We start from the raw sequence: 23,879 nt of genomic DNA on the forward strand, positions 1-23,879 counted from the left end.
TAAGTTCTTATCTACTGAGTATTTTATAAGAAATTTATTTGCATACAGCTTTTCTCTTGAGAATCTAATGTTGGCTTTTCATCACCATTTCTTCAAACATAATGAATTGATACATTTTTTTATCACTAGCTTATTTACAACTTCTAATATTAGGGTTATAAAGGAGTTTTCTGTGGAGAAGCTATAAAACAATGAATGAGCACAACTCAGACTCATTAATTTATAGTCATGACTTCAACCTTCATGGACACTCAGGAGCCAATCATTGTTGGAATTAAATGATGATGAATAAAATAGATGTGGTAATCATATGGCAATATTAGTGCTGACATTGATGTGCCCATAACACATCTAAGCAGCGCGGTTAGCGTCTCATAAATTCCAGTGTTTCTGAACCTTTTTGAACCCTTGACCTACCAGGCAAATAGATCTTTGTCATGTTTTACCTCCTTTAATTTGTATCATGAAAAGATGGGGTGCATATTTTCATTTTTCAAATGCACAATTAATTATAACAAACAATATACTTTTTAATCCCTCCTCTCTCAGTAGAGAAGCAATCAGTCCAATTCCTCTGTAATATCGAATGTCAAACTTCAAAAGAACTTTTGCATCTCTTAACATGGAATGAGTTTTAAAAGGTAGTTATTAAAAGGCTAAGGGATGTAGTTTCCCTGAGTATCCCCATTGGACAGCTTTCTAAGAGTGGTCAGACTGTTTTTTTAATTGTTCCATCTTGCCTCATTAAGGCGAGGGGAGGGTTCCATCATATAGTGGCAGCAAACTTGGGGAAATAAATAGTCACGCATGTAAGAGAGACTGGAGAGCCCCAAGAAGTGTGCCCTTCCTCAAAGTCTTTCTCCTCCTTACTCTGCCATTTCATTGCTTGCTGCTGAAATGCAAGGGCTACAGAAACCATTGAAATGAACATTGGACTGGGATCCAGGCCTGAATTTTAATCCTGTATGGTTTTAGACAAGATTGTTAACTTTTTAAAACCTAAGATTCCTCATATGTTAAATGACAGGCTGATTACTGGATCACTAAAGTCCCTTTTGTTTTTTTCAAAATGGAATTTTTGTTCTGTTAATCCATCACGGTTGACCTAAAAAGATACAATACAAAGAAGTAAACCCAATTCCCCATTCTTGAAAATTCCATTCCCCTGAAATAACCACAGTTTTGGTGGACATATCCTTCCAGTCTTTTAATGCACATGCTCTCCAGAGAGATTATCTTTTACATTAAAGTTTTATATATTTTCATCTTATTTTCTCTGATGTAAGCTCATTATAAAACTTTTAACTATTAATAGTACAAAAACCGTGAAAATCCCCCAAATCCTTCTTCTCTCTCTAAAGATAACCATGGCTAAGGAAGTCATCTGAAACCCCTTATAACTTGTGAAAGAATAAATCTGTGAATTGAAAATTGTTATCTGGAAGGAGAGTATAAATCATGAAGTTTTGAGCTACAGGTATTTTCGTATAGTAGTATAAAGCTAGTCATGTTTTAGAACATAGGCCTGGCATATTTTGAGTGGCAATAGCCTGGGGTGAAAGATGATGTACCTGTCTGTATGGGAGAGACAGTGGGGTCCTATGTGGGCCCTATGGGGGCAGAAGAGGGGGTAGGCAACACCGGGAGAGTGGAGTGCCAACAGCAAACTTTCTGTCAATAATTGAGGCACTCTGGTCACTTTTACAGAATTCCACTTAATTCTCAATCTTTTTTCTACTTTCTTTTTGCGCACTTTTTGATCTGCTCTTCGCTATGCTCTTCCTGAAGAATGGCTTCCTACCTGTATTTTAAACATTTATGTTTAAGAATTTAAAGTTTTAATATCAGAAATCTGTAACAGATTTTCGTAATTTTTATTTTTTTTAGTTTTATTTGACTGTGGTAAGACTACTTCACATGAAATCTACCCTCCTAACAAATTTTTAAGTGTACAACACAGTATGTACAACACAATTAACTATAGGCACAATGTTGTACAGCAGGTCTCTAGAATTTATAAATCTTGCATAATTGAAATTTTATGACCATTGATCAACAATTGTCCATTTCCCCCTCACCCCATCCAGCCCCCGGTAACCACCAGTCTACTCTCTGATTCCATGAGTTTGACTATTTTAGGTACCTCTGTGACAGATTTTAAGTATGCTATTTTTTAGCCTCTTATCGCTACTTTTCTGCCACCACTTCAGTATTGGCTGTAACGCTCTAATGACGATAACATGAGGTCCGGCTTTATCTCTGACTCACTGGGGTGCCTGAGCCAGTCACCCTGCCTGGCGTGGCCTCGCTTTCTCTCCTTCTAAAAGGGGTGTGTCCTACCTGTTGACATCTAATTCTCTTCAAGGTTTAGTTTCTCAATTTCCTGAAAAAGTTGTTTTATTTCCTCACTAACTTTTAAGATTTTGGAGTCAGAGTTGATTAGCTTTTTGGCAGAATCACCATGAGAGAAAGTATTTGTATGTTTATTAATGTTGTAAATGTATATAATATAATGTGTAGATCAGTTTGTTCACACTGCAATATCTTAGTCATCATGACAGTCATGCATAAAATAGCTCTTTACATTTTGTTTTCAGCAGTTATCCCTGGGACTTACAGGATCGATATGCTCAGGATAAGTCGGTCGTAAATAAGATGCAGCAGAAGTACTGGGAGACAAAGCAGGCCTTTATTAAGGCCACGGGGAAGAAGGAAGACGAACACGTCGTGGCCTCCGATGCAGATCTGGACGCCAAGCTAGAGGTGAGCCTTCGCGGCGTAGTCACCTCGCTGGGATTGTGGTCCCAGAGTGGACTCACCTGGGCTAGCCTACGTGTGCTTTAGGTTCGAAAACAGATTGCAGATAACTAGTTCCGGAGGAAAATCAAAGATCAGATCAGTTCAATCCCAGCCTGTTTTTGAAAGGCCTACAAATTCTCATGTAACCACCTGTATGCCTCAGCTGATTTGTTTTTCAAGCACTCAGTTGAAATGCATAGCCTGTGGTAAATTCTCAGTAAATGTTTGTTGAAAAATATTAATGTAATTAAAGAACCACCACTAGGGTCAGGCACATGTTTGCATGTAAAAAAAGGAAAAGGAATGATAATAGAAGATCCTGGAAAGTAGAGTCTAGTAAGCTTGGTGTTGAACCCTGGAAAATCTAAAATGAATAAATTAAGCAGATATTTAGTTACACTAGTGAATAGAACAGTAAGTTGACTTCATATCTGGCTGAAGCGCAAACACTAATATAACTGGTAGAATGTCAACTAACTCCCTGTCTTGCTGGACATTCTCCAATAGCTGAGATTATAACTGAGAAAGCACACTGATGACTTCTGTGAATGACAGGGCACTGACAGGAATAATATGTTACATGACCTTATAAGAATTCAAAATGATCCCCCGATTTAATATCTATGCTAAAATTAATGAGCTGAACATTTCATGGGACTGAAACAGAAAGCTCAGGATTTCAAAAAGCTTTCCAAGAAGGATGGCCAGGATGGTGGAAACCGTGGTTATACTGGAACAGAGAGGTTTAATGGGAGATGGGGTAGTTGTCGATCGTATAGGAAGGGCCATCATGAGGAAGAGGGATAATTCATTCTGTGCATCTGAGCGTAGAACGAGACCCAGGGCCACAGTTTATAGTTCTCATCTCTCATGGAATTATCTCAAATGTTCATTTGTTTGCCTGTCCTTTCTCCACTCGGAGATCACATTCCCTGTGAGCCTTTTTCACCATCGTGCCCTCCGCCAGTCACACAGTACACACTCAGGTAGTATTGCTGAACAAGTGTACACGTTCATGTAGTAAATATTAGTTCCCAACCCTTTCCCTTGTCATTGGAATTGTTCAGATAGAAGCTGAGTTTGACAGGGATTTTCTAATGGACTTGGCTGCCCCGGGAAAAGGAGAACCGTGAGGTATCTACTCTGAGTTAGTATTCTAAATACACTCACAATGATTATAAGTCACATATACTTCTCACATCTTATAGTTTTACTTTTTCGGAACACCCTCGTAAATACAAGCGTTGCTCAAAAAGGACTTGAATGTGTTAGTTATTAGTCCATTAAACATAATACAGTAATTTTATATTTATATTTAGATTCTGGCTGCAGCATTTTGACGGAACCAACTATATTTAATCAAAATAGTTGCTATTCTAAGCAGGTCGTGTCGAAAGTACTTAGCGGTGACTAATTTTACACATGATAGAGGTTTCTGTTGCAGAAATGTTAATACTGATGTTGATGTTTATAGAGAGAGTGGGTTCCATCAATAAAATATATGAAAAGGCTGTGCAAGCCCTTTTGATGTGTTCTCACACTGCCCTCCACAGAGGGCAAGACTCTAAAACAAGAACTTGTATTCTGCTGGCACAGAATGTTGCGTGCCAAGCTACAATAATGGCCAGATTCTATTATAATCTGTTGGGATGCTAATGTATAAATATTACACTAAGTTTAAGTATTTGTCAAAATTGCTTGTTAATAAATTCATCTTCTCAAAACTAGTTCTTCCTCCCCCAGAGACACCTCTTCTCTTTTGGATTCCAGCCCTAGGGGTGGTAGCCGCTTCTTTCAGTAATTATCTGATTTACCTCAGCAACCTGGCTTCCAACATCTGTGTAATAAATCTCCTATCTTCAAAAAAATAAAAAAATAAAACAAACAAACAAACAAACAAAAAACAGCTCTTAAGTACAAGAACAGGCAAAAGTAACCTATGATAACAGAAGTCTTTTAGTGGGTGCCATAGCTGAGGAGACTGACTATATGGTGGAAATTTTCTTATTTTGGGTCTGGTTACAAGAGTGTATACAGTTGTCACACTAACACCACTGAACACTCCAGAGGTGTGCATTTTATTGCATTTAATTTATACCGTAATTTTTTAAAAAAGTAAACAGTAACAACAAAACAGCTCCTGAACATACCTTTTGAATTTCCTTGCTTCCACCTTTGAGAATTACTGTGCGCTGGCGGCCTACAACCCAGAATACTGATATGAAGGATTTGTTAAGGAACAGAATCATACTGCTGATTTTGTTTTGTTTTGTGGTAAAGGGTTTTTGTTTTGTTTTCTTTTCTAAGTGGGTAAAGGATGCAGTATAATGACAGGAGATTTAGTAAAATTTATATTCTTCATGTCCACGTTTTATCATATTAAACATTCCTGGGCATAGTTTTTAATCTTTTAAGTATGTATGTATGCATCCATTTTTATTTGATAATTGGGTCATATTTAATATGAAGGAGATCATTGGTTTTGAATCAAACAGTGGACATGCTTTATCATACCAGGACATAATTATTACATCACCGTGGCTGGTAAAGTAGGAGAGGGGTAAGGAAAGGATTGCCTTGCCTCATTGGGTGGATCTTCAGAGGCAGAATTTTGTCTTCCAGGTTTTCTAATTGATACCAGCCCTAGCCTCTGAGTATGTGGAAAAAGTGTCAAGTATCTGTTCTATCTTCCCTTGAATTGTCTCGGTTTCTGAAGCAAAGACAAGGACCACCATGAGTTAAAAGCTAGTTAGATTCTCCTCAGTATATCCCACCTGCTTTTTCCTTAAGTTCCTCTGTTACAGCCATAGGACGCATTAGGCTTTTTCTCTGTATATTTCGTGACATCATTGGGAAGATAAGGGGTGATGGGCTGCTAGGTAAACTCCATTTTACAGATGTCTTCTAAACAGACATAGCATTCACATGATTGATTTTTGTTTGCTGTTCATAGAGTTGTTGAAGTAAGCCATAAAATACATCAGGATCACAAAATAAGCTAATGTCATGTTTTAAATATTATGCTTAATTGACAGATTCTCCATTAAAAAAAAACACAGCAAGTGGTAAAAGAAATAAATTAGATTATGAATGAATATGGAGTCTCTGGTTTACCAAGTCCTCTAAATGGGCCCTTCACTTAGGATTTCTGTTTTTCGGTTATTTCAATTGTCTGGAGAAAATCGTTGTTTGGCAGATCTTAATTTAAATCTCAGAGATGATGAATTTCAATAAATACAGAACAGTAGAAGCATATTTAAAGGCTTTGTCACAGTTTCTGTGCATACCACATAACACCAAGCACACTTAGGCAGGTGATGTTGGTCATGGGCTAATCAAACACTATGGTTATGTTCAATGTCTTTATGTTTTATTTCACCGCTGTCTCTTTCATTTAGCAATTTGTTTGTATTTTTATTACAGCTCTTTCACTCAATCCAGAGAACCTGTTTGGACTTGTCTAAAGCAATTGTGCTCTATCAAAAGAGAATATGTTGTAAGTATGCCATAAGTATAAATATTGATCAGATAGATAGGAAGAAATAGGATATTTTGCCTTATGATATGATTGCATGTGTTTAGGAAGTAAGACAAGGAAACTACTAGTTAAAAGTATCTGTCTTTGCTCTTTACATGGTGGATGGAGAGTCTTTAATAATTTTATCAGAAATCCTTTACAGGAGTTTTCTGTTTATCTTTCAATGCAAGTACCATTGTAGAAGAATTTTGTATTGAGTTTCCCATGGATAAGTACATGCCATTTATTTTCCTAACTATGAAAAATTTTCTGTTTTCTATCTTGGGATTTTTAAATTTGGGTGTTTTTTTTTTATTTGATTGTCCTGGCTCTCTTATATCCAATTTTGTTCCTTTTAAAATGATCATATGGAGACAGAAGGCACACACAGTTAATTCATTGACTATATGTTGTTGACAACACTCCTTCATCAACATTTTTATGTTGGATATTGGGTTATTAGGGAACAAGGTTTTCCTCTGGTCATCCTGTCACAAAGTCATTACTAACAAAGTTATCTCTGAAATGCTGAATATGAAGTTGTATGTTAGTATGTTTTTAAATTTTCATTTGTAGGCGAGCTAGTAGTACAGTTTATATATTTCTGAGACTAAAATACAGCAAGTTTTTCTGTTTCTGGCTGCTGCCAAACATCTTTCCAAAAATCACAAATTAACAGTTGATAATTTTCCTTCATTCCTAATCTTTTATTAAGACTATTTTTGGGGAACTACAAAATCCTAGGACTTAGAGGCAGAATTTTATAAATTATCTATGCTACTATTTTCTAAGTGTTTGAGCTAAGACTTCTCCTGGGCTGTGACTCCGTCGTCTTGAGCTATGAGGAAAGGAACATACATGACACACACACCCCTGTCATTTCTCTGTCCCAAATCCTGTCAGTGTCAAATGCTGGTCCATTTTGTCACCTAAGTAGCTTTCAAATTCTCCTTCCTCTCCCTATCTTCACTGCCACTACATTAGTTCAGGTCACCACCATCACTCCCTTGATTTGCTGTGTCAGTTTCCTCACTGATCTCCCTGCCTCCGCTAATGCCTCCTCCAGTCCGTTGTCTCCACTGAGAGACAGCAATCAGGTCACTTTCCCAGAGCTCCCAGTGGTCAAACTGGGACAGTTTGAGCAGCATAATAAGTTATCATAGTATTGGATTATAACCCATAAAGTTAAACAAATATCCATAAAGTCTACATAGAAATAAACAAACCGAGAAGAAGAGACAACTCTTCCTGAGACAATAACCCCAATGAATAAATACAGAAAGAATAGACAGAACTGCAAAATCACCATGAGGCAAACACCACAGTAGGAACTGTGGCAGGTAAGAGTCACTGAAAGATGTTACAATTTGTGAATGGAAGTTTAAGGAGAAACTGGTTATCTGCATAGTCTCGTGTTTCCCTCCTTCCCAAATGTTTAATAATTACAAAGGAAAAAACAAATCACAGTTTTACGGTAGAGAACCCTGGAAAACAGCATCTGAAAAAGCGATAGAGGTGAACATCACCAGGGTAATGTGTGTTGATATGTAGCCCTGGTGCCAGGCACTAAGAGGGGTGCTTCCCCTCTGTTTCCCTCTCCCAAATATGTAACCCCAGTCAAAGCATGAGAAATCAGACGGAGATACATTGACGGACATTCTAAAAATACCTGGCCAGTACTCTTAAAAGGTGTCAAGTTCACGAACGACAAGAGAGACTGAGGAACTGTCACAGATGGAAGCAAACTCAGGAGACTTGATAACTGAATGCAATATGGGGTCATGGATTGGATCCTGGAACGTAAAAAGGGCATTAATGGGAAAACCGGTAAAATTCAAATAAGGTGGTGGTTTAGTTAAGAGTATTGTACTAATGTTAATTGCCTAGTTGTGATAATTGTGCCATCGTGACGAAAGGTGCTAACGTTAGGGGAAGCTGATGAAGGGTAAGCAGCAATTCTGTAGTCCATTTACAGTGTTTCTATAAGCCTAAAGTTATTTCAAAATTAAAAGTTTTTAAAAATGTACATTGGCTCATACTGCTTCTCTGCTGAATAGCCTCCGATAGCACTTACAACAAGATCTAAACTCCTATTCCTTGGCTTATAAGTTTCCTACGTGTTCAGGCCCAGCTCACCCCTCCAGCCACTTTGCCCTCACCCAGTGGGACCCGAGGCCTTTTGCAACTCACTGTTTCCTCTATCTCTAGTGTCCCTGCTCTAATCATCTCACACGCGTCCTATTTGGGAGACCACCTCAGGGACACTGTGGATGCCTGATCATGGCATTGTACACCAGAAGCTAAACATTAATGAATGCCAACTATAATTTTATATATATAATGTGATGGCTCGGTGCGAGGTCGGAGGGGTAGTGGATGGGGGGCGGGGGGGTTCACAGTGTGAGGGATATAAATGATGAACGTCTAAGTAGTACCTTGTCTTGTACACCTGAAACTAATAAATTAAAAAACAAAACAAACAAACAAAAAACTAGAATGTCCCTTCTTGTCCTTCAGAGGTGACAGATTCACAGTCACCTGTTATAGTCACCTGAGATGCCTTGCCTAACCACCAGCCCAAAACAGCTACTAATCTGTCTTATCCCCCCCTCTCTGGTTTTTTGGCGGGGCGGGGTGAGTTTGTGATGATGTATTTTTTTTAATTTTCGATCTCCTGCAGTTTGAACGTAAGCTTCATTTGAACAGGACCTTGTGTGTCTGATTCATCTCTATATTCCCAGTTGGCAAGGGCAGTGCCTTGTACATATTGCTGAGTGAATTAATGCTGCCAAGCTAAGAGGTTTATAGTTCTTCAGTTGCCTTTTTAGGGCACATCTGAAAATCTAATCAGCCACTAATATGAATAGGTTTTTATTTGTCTCTGAATTTCTAAGCCCCAGGTAAGTGAACACTTCTAAGTGAAAACTTTTGATTTACCTGTTACCTTAGAAGAATGTTAAATGTCTATAAATTAATTTCAGTAGTTGAATTTTAAAATTGCCATTAAGGGATGAGCATCTCTTCTCGGAAAATGATGGTCAGCACTAAGTAATCCAACCTGGAGCCTGATGGGGCTCAAACTGTTTCCATCACCCTCTGAGCAGCACTGCCAATTAATCAGAGTCTATATCTTAAAATGAAACCTGTTTACCACCCCAAGTTTAATCCTTAAGTGCATCATGTAACCAAAAATGATTTTTCAAATGCTTCAACCTACTTAGGTTTATTTAGGAAAGGGCGCAATTTCACTCTTTCCTACCATGTAATCATTCAGGTTCCATGAATTGGTTTCCTCCTAGCCTTAAGCTAACTGTGTTCATTTGTATGTGACTCGAGGCTTCAAGGTAAAAAGAAAAAAAAAGGTGACTGTCACCTCATGCTGTTATGAACCAAAATGTGAAATTGCTCTCCATAGGGAAACATTCATTGTGGAACTGAGTGAATCCCATATGAACGGAGAAGAGAAGGAATGAACGGTATTACAAAACAACAAAACTTCTTATAATTATAGGAATTTTTTTAAAGCTACATAAAACCATGGCATAAATACCAGATAAGCATTTAAAGTGAAATAAAGGCAAAACGATAGTTAATTCAATTTCACAAGCATTTACCTGGGGAATCCATAGTTTGCATGAGGTCCCTGTCCTGAGAAAGATTACAGTCTCATGAGAAATAGACCCAGGCCCACCCATAAACACTGTAATACGAGGTGCTGAGAGGGGGTTGCTGTGGTGGAGAAATGGGGATCATCTACTTCACAGAGGAAGTAGCTTTTGAGCTGAACTTGGACCAATGAACTTAATTTTGAGAGACAGAAGAGGAAGGAAGGTAATCAGTCATTTATCTCTCAGGAAGAATGGATTCTAAAAGCCTTTTCTCCTCTGGAATGTGTAGAATGAACCACAGTCACAAATGAATAAGGAATGAGTGGAGAGTTTAACCTTCACCCTTGGATTAGTGGTTCCTGGCTAACGTTCTACAACTATTATTGGAGAGGTTGTGTCAGGAATCGGGTGCATTCTCAAAGAAGTCTGGACGGTTTGTGAAAACAGAGAGGAATCTTTTTTTTTTTTTAATTAAATTTACTGGGGTGACAATTGTTAGTAAATTTACATGGATTTCAGGTGTACAATTCTGTATTACATCATCTATAAATCCCATTGTGTGTTCACCACCCAGAGTCAATTCTCTTTCCATCACCATATATTTGATCCCCCTTACCCTCATCACCCACCCCCCACCCCCTTACCCTCTGGTAACCACTAAATTATTGTCTGCAGACAGGAATCTTAGTAGCATTTAAAAAGCATTCTTAGAGACAAATGATGTATAAATGCATCAATACAGAAATGTGCAGTAAGAGTGGTATTCGAAGTATGTCCATAGTAAAAAATAGTAAAATAGTAATTCTGTGTTTCGAGAAAAAAACATTCTAGGAAGCTCAGTGTCACTCCTTGCTCAGCTGTTGGTGGATGTATATTTGGGACCAGTGGCTGCATAACAGCTCACTGTTCATTGGGTGGATGCACTGGGGTTGATAAAATCAGTCTCCAATATAGGGAAAGATAGTGTTTTGCCAATATATATAATGATGCATGATTATCTTTGTATATACATCTTTATGCCAATTTTACTTCTTTAGGGTGTAATTATAGAAGTGCAATGTCAAAAGAGACACGATTCTGTGATTTCTTATATTTACTGCCAAATCAATCTTAGAAAGCTTGTACTAGTCGCTCTCCACCAATAGTACCATCTGAGGTGGTCTTTAAAAATAAGGACCAATATATACCAATGCTGAATCATTATGTTGCATACCTGAAACTCATATAATGTATGTCAGTTATACACCAATTTAAAAAAAAAAGCCTAGATTAGGCATAACCAATTCAGATATGGTTACAGCTCTGCATTTTAAAAACCCAAGTCATCAACCTGATTACCCACCCACTCTCATCCCCCCAGCCCCACCTCCAACCAAAAACTTAATATCATGGATAAGGTATTTGATCTGCTTTACAATCAAGTAGAATGTAACTCAGAAAGCAAAGATCAAAAGTCAGCAAGAGAGAATAACAGGAGGAAACTGGCCCTACATTATAGGTAGCCACAAAAGATTCCCACAGTCATACCCGACAAACTCAACGTTTTTATTTCAGTTCGAAGCAGCACATTATCGACTCACTTTTCAGTACAGAGGTCATTTTCTGGTTCTGATTACAGGGCACCAAACACATTGACAGATGTACTGAAGTGAATTTGATCTCTCGTTTTGTAAATGGAAGAACAGCATGAAAGTTAAATGGAGGGGGTGGGGAGCTTACCTTGTAGCCTGTCACTTGGATTTAGTTTCATCTGGTCTTTGACTTTAGAAGAGAGAGGACCTTGTGATTTGTCCCTCTCCTTCTCTCTGTAATAAAAATGCTCATTGTTCATGGCTCTTTTTGGTCTTTTCTTCACCAGTTTTGTCTCAAGAAGAAAACGAACTGGGAAAATTTCTCCGATCCCAAGGCTTCCAAGATAAAACCAGAGCAGGAAAAATGATGCAAGCGACAGGGAAAGCCCTCTGCTTTTCTTCCCAGCAAAGGTGTGTGGCCTTCCTTGCGGCTCTATTTGGGGGATCCACTGAAAATCTGGGACCCACTCACTCATTAATTGCCCAGTGTTCTTTAAAAGTCTCTTGCCTGAGACTAAGGAACTACTCTGTTCTCAATTCTTCGTCTGTTTGTGTTTACTCTCTGATTAAGACAACAGGTATGATTTTCCCCTTCCCTATTAAAAATTAAATTTTTTTTCCATATTTCTTTTGGTCGATAGGGGGCGCTTTACACAGTCACTGAGTGCTGTGTTAGGCATCTCGCTGACCTTCAGCATCGCTCATAGCAATCAGTCTCGTCCCCTTCCAGCAGCTGATTAAAGCAGGAACCTAATGAAACCAGGTGGAAGCGTTCCTTCTCTGCTCTCGGTGGACCAATTAACTTTAGAGAGGTGATGTTCAAGATGCCCTGAACCATTCTGCTCAGACCCTGGATAGCCATGTCAGCAGGCTCACCTGGGAATGTGTTAGAAATGCAAAATCTAGGCCCCAACCCCAAAACTGCTGAATCCCAGCCTGCATTTTAACGAGCCTTCCAGTTGATTGCAATGCACATTCAAGTTTGAGAAGCTCTGGTGCAGAGAAAATTGTGATAGGTCAGTGACTTCTTTTTTTAACACTAGGATGACTCATTTTTATGGTCAATGTAGAATAAGCAGGAGCCCCTGAATATAGTTGCACTTTGTGTCTGAGAAATTGACACTTCTCTCCTCCTCCTTCCCCAGGGACTATCAAGCTTTCAAAAATGTCACTCACTAATACAAGGCAGGATTATACCTAAATAAGGTTTATTGGTGGTTTCCAAAAATATTCATGCTACAAAAATTTTGCTGAGATTGTCCAATATGTTTTTCTGTTAATTTCTTCTTACTGCTTTCTCTTTATGGATCAAGAGCAGGCCATCGGCCTGTGACACAAGTATTCTTATGAAACTCAAGAAAAGTGGAGTAGAAAAGAGACTAACCGTGTCAGTGTTTCAGTGGTCCCACTCTTGGGCATTTTGGTTCTTCCTGATGGCATTTGGACCCTTACCTTGTGAGCAATGCCAACTTTCCTAGTTGAATGAAACCATTTCTAATAGTTTTCTACCCCAGTTTTCCAAGAAAAGTATTTCTTTATAATCTTGAATTGCACCTTTTAATATTATTTATAACTGTTTTTCCTTATAAAAGTAATACACACTCATTCTAGAAAAATTTAAAAACAGATATGCCAAAAGGAGAAAATTAAAAAAAAAAAAAACTAAAATTTTACAAATAGAGATGACCCACTTTTAACCCCTGGGTACTTTCTATGCAAATACACTTTCCCCAGCCTCATAAGGATAATTGAGTCTTGAAAAATTTTTCATAAATTCTCATATGTTAAACATATAATTATCACTTTTTTCAGTGGGAAAAAATATCTTAGACCTGTATGTGAAAATTAACATCCATTTATGGGAAACAAAGCCAAATCCCTGGACACAGTCACTACAAGAGTTATCATTACTGTTTGCATGATTATTTTATACTACTAATATGCCTATCCAAGTGATACCCTTTCACACTTGTTTAACAAATTATCTCACAAAGGATGTATATGATACCTTAAGTTTATAAAAATCTAATCTTTGGATACAGGCAAAAAACAGTAAAATAAATCAACAAATACAATGCAAATGATATTTGAAAGTATCACTGTATAAACTAGCAAACTGCCCTATATCCATAATTTAATGCAACTTGGACAACTTTACAGTTTGAAATGTGGCCTCCTATAAAATGGCTCTGGTTTCATGGCACTCAGCTGCTCACCAAGCACATGAAATCCAGACCAGTCCTTCTAAATCTGAAGAAAGTAGGAAGATTACATAAAACTCTCAGACCTTGAATGGACATATTGGGATATGCCAGAATATATTTTAACATAAACAGCATCATACCATACAATTTTTGTGTAGTATCGCATACTGATTATTTAGCAAATTGTTTTTCCTGATCAAATAGCACTAACACCGTTTTATGTCCACATATGCATTTTTTCTTAAACATCCATAACATAGTATTCCATTATCGGGCGTGCCATGATACATTTAACCTAAGCCCTTCTGTCCACCTCTTGGGTTACTTCCACCTTTTCCTACCAAAGAACAGATGTCTTTGGAGTAGACTTGTAGTCATTTTATTAATTATTCTTATTGGGTAGACTTTCATGAATGAAAACATGAAGCAGTCTTTCACTGAAGCTTGATGGTTCTGGTTATTGAATTTTTCCTTGGTCTAGACTCTGTCCCTGGTACCACAAGTAAAGAGATTGTCACCTGAGTTTGTACGAAGCAAGTTATGGGGGGGAGGGGGGAATAAGGTGATTTTTGTATGCCTTTTTCTTTTCTTCAGTATCTTAATATCATCACGTTATTACATCTTCAAAGGTTTCTGTCCAACTTTACAGCAGTCAAGAAATAGAGAATGTTTTATTAAAAAAAAACTCAGCCAGTTTAGGAAAAGTGGCGAAGTCCAAAAGAAGAGAAAAAGGTGTCCAGAAATGAACAGGTTTCTTAGGGGGACAGCTGAGGACTGTTTCTCCCTTTAAATAGAACTCTTCAGTTTTATAAACCTTCACACCAGCATTAGTTTTACTGACTGATTTGCTAGTCAACTGCTCATTCAATTTGATGAACAGTGAGTATTAAATTTAATCCAGTGGTGATAAAGCACAGGCTTACTTTATGGCACATCAATATGTCTTTGAAAGCAACCTGCAACACCTAGGTAGGATGATGTCAGCAAGCGTTTTTTAGAGAACTGCTGAATAGTTAAAAACAGTGCTTTGTAGACAAAAAAGGAAAACTAAAGAAAATAGTAAAAGGGATATTTTTCTTAAACAATTTATCGCTATATCTATCATCTATCATCAAGGCATTTTGCAGATGTTGATGGAAAGAGCTGCTTTCGCTAACATTATTGTTCCCTTCACCTAGAATAGTTTGCATTTAAATTGAAATGTAAATAGTCTTTTTTTTTCATCTTTTCCCGTAACTTCACGGAAAGGACTGTATTATAAGAGTGTAATTCATCTAACATTGCTCGTTTGGGGTAAGAAGGTGGAAGAAGCAATATTCCACCCTCCTCCCTCACCCATAGATATTGTATCCAAAGTTTGATGTGTTTCAAACATTATATTTTGCTGAATAAATGATGGTATGTCATGGCCAATATTATAATTATTTTATACCCACATTGTTATATATGTTCACTTCTGTTGTAGTATCCTTAAGTTTTGGTGTTTTAAGTAAGGATCAAATCACATAACCTGAGAATACCTAACATAGTAAATCCTCAGTACATGCACATCTCCCCCTTCCTGGACCATTTACAAATGCTTCAGTTTGTGCTTCGTTCTCTGACTATGGGAGCAAGCAGCAGATGCCCAATCCTTTGGAGACGAATCCACAATGGCCTAGCCAGGGAGACCATAGTCTTACACGTGTCCAGCCCTCCTCCAAGGGCCAGGCTTATGAGGAGCAGAAGGCAGGGAGTGGCCAAGAGTAGACCTGGGGAATAGTGATGCTTTGACCTTCCTCCTTTAACACAGCATTGGTTCTAGCTTCAAAGGAGTACTCTTTGCCCAGGCACGAGACCACCTCCAATAATACGGCGGAAATACTTTCCAATAGTACAGTTAAGTAACAGTAACCTAAGGAATTCGTAACTGGGTAATCATCTCTGGTTGACTCATCCGTTCACATACATTTCAGTTATAATCCAGCAGACATTTCTGCAGCATCGTCTGTTCCAGGCACCGCACTACACTCATGAGTTTAAGATTGGTAAACTGTCAAGGCTTCACATTGCTGGCCCTCTTAGTTTCAAGATTGTGGCTTTATCCTCTGATCTAGGTTGGCCTTGCGAAATCCTCTGTGTCGATTTCACCAAGAAGTGGAGACTTTTCGACATCGGGCCATCTCGGACACTTGGCTGACGGTGAACCGCATGGAGCAGTGCCGCACTGAGTACAGAGGGGCTTTATTATGGATGAAGGACGTGTCACAGGAGCTTGATCCAGACCTCTACAAGCAAATGGAGAAGTTCAGGAAGGTAGGAGATTTTATGAGGGTTACCAAAATGGTACCTGCTGGAAGGGAATGAGGTGTGATTTGAATCCCGCTAGTGAAGAAGACATAACTCAGAAGCACCAAGGATGCGATTAATCACGGCTGGTGTCTTTTTATGTGACAGAATACCAATTAATGTGATATATAATTCTCTAAGGATAAGAGCAAAGAGACAGCTGGAAATTGCTGGAACTTAGTAACTGGTTCTAATTGAAGTCAGATTTTCATGCAACGTGCACTTTTTGGGAGGTTGTCATTTTAAATGCTCTTTCATGCATAACTAAAAATCAAGATAAAAATTAGATAAAATGAAACTGGAAGGTGAGAAACTGGAAGGTGAGAAACTGGAAGGTGAGAACTATTTGGGAAATCTTTAAATTACTAATGGATATTAGAATTAATAGAATAATAATGTTCCTTTGTTTTGTGAAGTTGTTCAGAAGCAGTGGGAATTAAATACTGTGGCATTGACTCCATTTTGTAATAGGCCTCTTCAGAAATTTGTCTGAGGCAAATATATAGCTGAGAAGATGGGGATGCTCCTAAATTTCTCTGAAATAACTGGCGAGCAGCAGAAGAACAATGTTCCCTTGGTTTTGAAAATTATCTTGTGTCAGTTTAGCGGTTTAGAGATGTTGTCATACAAGGATACATCTTACCACTAGGTGGCAGTGATACACTGAGTATTTATGAAAATGCAGCGAGATTTTGTATACATACGATCTTGGTAGTTCTTTGTTTGGTCGACTTGGATGTATTTCAGGGTGTGAAAGAAAAAAAATCAAGCAAATGTTAGGCTTGACATAATACTGTATCGACTGTCTTATTACTCATTTAAAGTGATCCATTGATATACTACCTACAATTCCTAGATTTCTTTTTAAGTACATCCTTATGGAGCTGTGCATGGGAAGACCCAATGGTACGCAGGAAGTTAGCTATGTAGGATGTGTTGGATGTGTGGGATGAGGGATGTGGGAAAGGGAGAAAAGGAAGGACCTTTTATTGCTTAAAAATAGGGTCACTGACTCTTGACCTAGATATTACATTGATACAAATTCTTTTAAAAGTCAAGTTGTATTCTGGTTTGTAATTTAGAATTCCTCTCTATGAAAGCAGTCAGAGTCCATTTTATTTCTGATCATGGATGACCTTAATGTGCTAGCAGCATCTAACTTCTCGGTACGGCAGGGTCCTGATCTCATGGAAAATCAGAACTGAAAAGTCCCTGAAAGATGAGCTAGTAAATAGTGGAACTCACTCATTCTATCAAAGAGAAAATCAAGGGCCCAAAATAGTAAATACAACTTTTCAAGGTTTGAAGCTAGATGTTGGCAAGCCCAGGCTTTCCTGACTTTCTTATCAGGCCAGTAATTTGGTTTATCTTTGACACTTTATTTGGGAGTTGGAGGAGGAAAGGAGAGGTTAAAAAAAGAAAAAGGGAGGAAAACAATTATTGGCAGTGTGTAGTGCCAGTTACTTTATATCTGCTACATCCTTTAAGCCTCATAATAACCAACACAGATTTCATTTTATAGGTAAAGAAAATGATACCTATTTTAGGTGACTAACCCAAGCTCAGACAGGGAATCCTAGCATAATTTTTATCCTATGCATAATTTTTTTTCCTAAGAGGAAAAAAAGGAAATTGAAAAGGTCATTTTCACAGTAGTGCCTCTCCTGTGATTTAGTCATTCAACAAACATTATTTATTGAGCACCTTCTATGTGCCAGATAATAAAAGTAAACATATGATGATTCTGGAAGGCAGGAGAATTTCACGTGGAATTGTGTTTATTTGGTTTTGTTTTGGAGAATGGTTACTAGCTGTGTAAGGGTGAAATAAAAACCAAGCCCTTCGTCATTTGGTTTGAATGTTGAAATATTACCCACTCTTTAGTGTCATCAATTTGTTGATTTTGGAAAATATGGTTTAAAAAATTCTTTGCCATGCAGAAGTAGCTGAAGTGATGCCTTACTCCACAGTCCCATGTGTGCTGGATTTAATTTAATTGCAAAATATGGTGTACTTAGAATTTAGGGAAATAATTGTTTTTAAAACGTCAAATGCAAGTATATATTTGATGAGGTTGGATTCTCCATGAAGTCAGGGACTAGACTGGTTCTCTCTACTGCCACAACCCCAGGGCCAACCCAGCACCTGTCCCCAACTTAGCACTCATATTGATGGCCAGATGCCAGTCACCGAGTTTGAAGTGCCAGAAGCATGTTTTCTCAACCTTCTAGAACATTCCCACTACATGCAACTGACCTTATGATGTTTTGGAAATTGACATACGTGATTTTGCAGGTGAGAAGTAGTATTATTAATTTGTGGCTTGCTGCCTTCTTTGGAATGAATTTAAATTGTAGAGTCAGCCGTTGGCTTGGAGTTCATAACTTGAAATTTAACTTTGAGCAAGCTTTAGTGTTTTGTTCCAGTTAGGATTCCATTTTAAACAGTTCTCCATGGACCTCTCAGGAAAGTGTTACTGAAACACATTTCTGAGCCCCTCTGGGTGTGCAGTCCAGCTGCACGGGTCTCCCCAGAGTCACTGTGGGATGGGGAATTTCAGTCTCCTCACAGTCTCCTCCTGCCACCGTGACATTTCAACTGATGAATCCCGAACTAAAGCAGTATCTTGCTGTCAATTCCGTTGTCTGAGTTCACACTTTCTGAGGAGACAAAACTCTAATTCATTCCTTACAAATGTGCTCCCCCGATTGCAGTCTTCAGTATGCATTAATTCACTTATTCCCTCACCCAACCAATTATATTGAAGCCCCCACTGCGTGCCGAGCCATGGGTGGAAGCATGCAGTAGTGAATAAACAGACATAATCACTATCTTCCTGTTGCATGTAGTCACTAGCGGATAGAGCAAGTAAGCACGATGCGGTATGATAAACCATTGTCTGAGGTGGCACGTGCTACCACACCTAGGAGGGGCTGCCCAGAGGAAGTGGCATCTAAACCAGATTCGAAGGATGAGGGGAAGGAGCTGGGTGGAGGAAGTAGGGACAGCAGAGCAGGGTTCCAGATTGAGGAAGCCGCTTAGACACAGGCCTTTGGGTGAAGGCAACAGGGCACTTCTACGGACCTACGAGGTCCTTACAGCCAGAGCACAGAAGGCACAGTGGGTGGGAATGGCGGTGCCCAGACCCTGGGGGCTGGAAAGGGAAGCAGAGCTGAACCAGAAGGGACACCTCCCAGAGAGCTGAGGGGTATGGGAGAGTGTTGAGAATGGGAGGGACATGATTCAATTTGGATTCTCACTAGCTCACTCAGATTTTAATATGGAGAAGGGATTGGAAGGACCCAAGCCCTGAGTCTGGGAGAGCAGCTAGTAGGAGGCTTCTGTGTGAACCCAGACAGGACATGAGTTGGCCGTGGAATGAGGAGGGTGATAAACCAGAGAAATGTACTGTGCTGACCTATCCCAGACTCTGTAATAGTACCACTTAAATCACAGAGCTCTTCCTTCATTTTAGAAATGAACAGAGTAAGTATAAAATAAATAAACACATACATACATACATAAATAGCAAGATCAAGTGTACTTTCACCTCTAGCTAAGATTTTTTTCATAGTGTTTTCCAAATGCTAATAAACTTTTCAAATAACCCTCAGTGAGCATGACCAAAATGATGGATGAAAACCTTAAAATTTAAACAAAGCAAATAATCTGTTTCCATCCTGGCACCCTTTGAAGCATATAGGCCAGATGACAGCTCTCAGCAGTCACATTAATAAGCATTTATTAAGTGCCTATATTTGGGCGTGGAAATATAAAGAGGTGGAAAAGCTTGATCCCAACCCTCAAGAAGGACCCTGCTAGTCATCTGTTCCTTGTCAAAATTACCGTGATAAACAAGACACCTGGAGAGTGTGGCCATATGTAGCTATTCTCCTACAGACCAGATAATAGGGAATGGTGGATGAATTTAAATGGACAGAGCTGGGCAGTTATGTGCAGTGGGAAGCCCCCTCCTGACAGTGTGATTCACCCCCGGAGAGAAGACTACACCATCAAGTATTTTATGAGCAGTTACAACGTGTGATATATGTGCTATTTGATGGCAGAGTGAGAGGGTGTAATTTAAAAATAGAAGTCAGCTTCTTGTAGCAGATTACATCAGCTTAAGTTGTGAGCTCACAGAAGAGCTTTTGCAGCCTGATGCCCTTGAGAGAGTCCTCCTGTGGTCAATTAAGTGTCTTGTTTTTCTTGAAAGTCAGAAATGGAATGGAGGGTAATTATTCTAAATGGAATAAAAGCTGTGTGAGGTGTAAGAAAATAGTTCTGAATCCTCTGAAGAGATAATATGGAAATGTATATGCGAGCATGTGTATGAGCTGGAGTCCTTATAGATGGGAAGTGGCATTTTAATGAGGGCCCTTTATTAAATGGCTTAATGAAATCCTGCAGCATTTGTCTAGTGTTTCATCACTGTAATTCAAAAAGGTCCCTACAAGGTAGGAAATGTGAATGATACACACTGGTATTTTCAGGCTCAGATCTATTTAAATAGTGTCAGATTTTGGAGAGCTGTTAATTCAATTCACTAAAGTCATATTATTAAAGAGTATGTTACTACCAGAAGGTTTATTAACAACTGGTGGTGGCTTAATAGGTGGCGCTTTATTTGAGCCATCAGTCAGTGATGTCCTTGTGTCCTAACTGAAGGTTTGGGTCTGTAGATCTTGGTCAAGGACTAGTAAACAGCAATATTGACATGAGAGGGTTTTTTTTTCCTGTGGACAAAGACTTGGGTTAATTAATTTGACAGCATCATTAATTACTGCTGAAATCATTGGTCTTTGTCAGAGGTCGGGCTCTTTTAGCAATTGAGGGCAGGTCCCATGAGAGCTGGAGACGCCAAGTAATAATGCAGGAGTATCACCACTCAGCCATTTCCCCGTTCTGTGACAAAAGCCTTTCCTTTTTGCCTGGGCCTTCCAGCTTTTTTTGTTTAAACTGGTGTTCTGCTTTGGTTCAATGCCAAGGGCAGGGCTGAGACCCCTCCACGCATTGTGTTGAGTGAATGTGGATAATTTCAGGTTTGGGTCCGTACAGTGGACCAACACTATCTGTTTAAGCAGTACCTTGGCTGTCAGGGCTTAATTTATACATAAAAGGGGATACGGTCTTGACCCGTTTTCTGGCTTGTCTCCTCCAGTTCTAAAATTCTAGACATTGGATTAAGTTCTTTGATGAGGTGAAAGTTCCTTTTGTAAAGCTAACACACTATTGTATGTGTTTCATAACCCTCCATTTTCGTTTGTTGGGTTTTGGTGTGTGCTTGTCGTTTGTTTTGTTTTGGTTGTTTAACTAGGGCGCCTGCGTTTTGTGGTGCCCAAGAAGATTGGATCTAGCTGCTAAACCCCACCCTTGGGTTGCTGTGTCTTTGTAATAGCTAAATGCCATAGGAAAAACAGGCCATTTTCACATGGCACAACTGGAAAGGGAACAAATAATTACACCCTTGCTTTCATTTCTGAATTTCATGAGAGGCTGTTGAGCTTCGTGTGTCTTCATTGATTTCCCCTGCTGAACTAGGTGAATAGCAAAAACTAATTTCAGGATTAAGCCAAAACCATTTGGAATAGCGTGCATGACAGAGGTTAACTCGCAGAACTGACGGCTGGCTGGCTGCTGCTCCTGGTTGGAAAGAGAGAAGAGGAAAGCGCATGACCTGAGTTAGGATGGCTCTGCATTCTGTTCCCAGCTCTGCCTGCAGCAGCCATGACAGCTTGGATGGGTCTACAAGTGTATGGCAATGTTCTCATCCACTAAAGGGACGTAGGTACTAGGTGATCGCCAAGCTGTCTTCCAGCTGTAGCATTGTTATTACTCTTCCTCTAAATCATTAAGCTCTAACAGTATTAAGCTCCGCTCTATAGAGAAGTGGAGACTGGAGCAGGGCTAATATGTCCTTTTGTCAGTGTAGTGTTTTACTCCCACATCAAATAAGTTATGGTCTTGCTGGGTCAGCCTGGTCTTGCGGCTGCTGCACTAATATTAGACTTTGGAAAAGAACGTTTCACTCATAATTCTTGGATAGAGAAGACTTCAGTGTCTACAAACTGATAATATTTATCTCTTATTTAGATATTAATACTTCGGCAGAAGTCAGAAACCTGTCACCCATGTGTGAGCCACCAGTGTTTGTAAATAAAGTTTTTTTTTTATTGGAACACAACCATACCCATTCATTTACTTATGTCTGTGTCTGCTCTCGTGATACCACGGCAGAATTGAGTAGTTATGACAAGAGACTGTTGTGGTCCACAAGCCAAAAAATATTTGCTTTTTGTCCCTTTACAGAAAAGAGTTTGCTAGCCCCTGATTTATAGGCATCTCTAGTACATGTTGAGGTTAAGAAGTTTGGGGAATTTAAACATTTTTAATTATGGGAAAACAAACAAAATAATATTTACCATCTTAACCATTTTTAAGTGTCCAGTTCAGTAGCAAGTATATTCACGTTGTTTGCATCTTGCACTACTGAAACTATAATACACATTAAACAACCACACCCCGTTACCCCTTCTCCTTCCAGCTGCTAGTAACCACCACTCTACTTTCTGTTTTTATGAATTTGACTACTTTAGATACTTCATATCAGTGGAATCATGCAGTATTTGTCTTTTTGTGACTAGATTATTTCACTTTGCATAATTCCTTCAAGTTTCATCCATGTTGTAGCACGTGGCAGGATTTCCTTCCTTTTTAAGGCTAAGTAGTATTCCATCGTGTGTGTACACATACACACACACACAAACACATACACCACATTTTATTTATCCATTTATTCATTAGTAGACACATTTGGGTTGCTTCCACCTCTTGGCGCTTATAAATGGTGTTTCTACGACCATGGTGTGCAAATAACTCTTGAAGACCCTCTGTTGAACCCCAAATACAAAATAATCAAACATAATATGCATCTTATAAATGTTTGTATTACTGAATGAAATTTAATCCTGCCATTGAATAAAAATGAGACTCGGGCTTTGCAAGCAAGGAGTCATTTGATTTTATTATATACTAATTCATAATTTATATTATCCAATTTCTGTAAGAATAGTAAACATTAGTACAGTTTTTAAAAATAAACATATAATATTGTAAAAGCTAATGTGTCAGCTTAAATAGATTTTTTTCTTTCCTGGGGTGGATAGAGAAGACCACTTCTCTCTTGAGAGAAATACCAAATGTTTGCATGTAGCATTTCTCTAATTGTTTGAGGGAAAGCTTGCTTAATTCTCAAGTTTCAGAGTGGATTCTGGACAATAGTGAGTTGTCAAAGTATGAACTGATCCGGCCCAAGATAGTTTTCCTTTTGCCAGATTGTCTTGCTTTTCTTCGGAAGACTTCTGTGTACTGGATGTCATAGGCAAGCCGGGTGTCTAGAATTTCATGGGTGATAATGCACAAAATTTACTGGGTTTACTGAGTAGAACCATCAGGTTCCAGATTAAAGTGCTGCCATTCAGTGAGCCCATCTCATAACAAGGGCTCCTCAGTGCCCCAGCAGCTAGAATCTGGTGGATAGATTCATTATTTCCATGTTTCATAATGTTGAGCTTTTGGCTGCAGGGTCAGAGGGATGGCTGGTGCCCAGGTCACCATCCTCCCCCCCTCCCCAACAGCCACAGACTGTTCCATCTGCCTCTGTCTGCTTTTGGTAGCTGTGGAAGAAGGTGTCATCTTAGATTATGGTTAAATGGAAAATCACTGTGTTCAAGTACTATGATTTACTAGTTACTGTCTTTCTAGTTTTGTCTCCAAGTTGATCATATCCGTATAACCCTCTAGATTACCCTCTTCCTTTTGGTTAACAGCTCAAATACTCCCTTTTCCAGCT

The 23,879-nt window shown here is 38.9% G+C and overlaps 1 protein-coding gene across 19 annotated transcripts in view; it reads left to right on the top strand.

Moving 5' to 3' along the window:
* Positions 1-23,879, top strand: part of ICA1 (islet cell autoantigen 1) — a 133,580-nt gene that overhangs the window by 18,449 nt on the left and 91,252 nt on the right. For 11 of the 19 annotated variants that reach the window (XM_081079933.1, XM_081079930.1, XM_081079943.1 and 8 more), the window contains exons 3-6: positions 2,598-2,763; positions 6,223-6,295; positions 11,783-11,906; positions 15,796-15,994. In XM_081079933.1, the coding sequence (XP_080936059.1) occupies positions 2,598-2,763; positions 6,223-6,295; positions 11,783-11,906; positions 15,796-15,994 (562 nt within the window). Of the gene's footprint in view, positions 1-2,261; positions 2,366-2,597; positions 2,764-6,222; positions 6,296-11,782; positions 11,907-15,795; positions 15,995-23,879 lie in introns of those variants that run through there. The other 8 variants (XM_081079935.1, XM_081079934.1, XM_081079928.1 and 5 more) reach the window with 2 other exon arrangements.

The sequence above is a fragment of the Rhinolophus hipposideros genome (assembly GCF_964194185.1).
Source record: "Rhinolophus hipposideros genome assembly, chromosome: 18".
Classification (NCBI taxonomy): Eukaryota; Metazoa; Chordata; class Mammalia; order Chiroptera; family Rhinolophidae; genus Rhinolophus; species Rhinolophus hipposideros.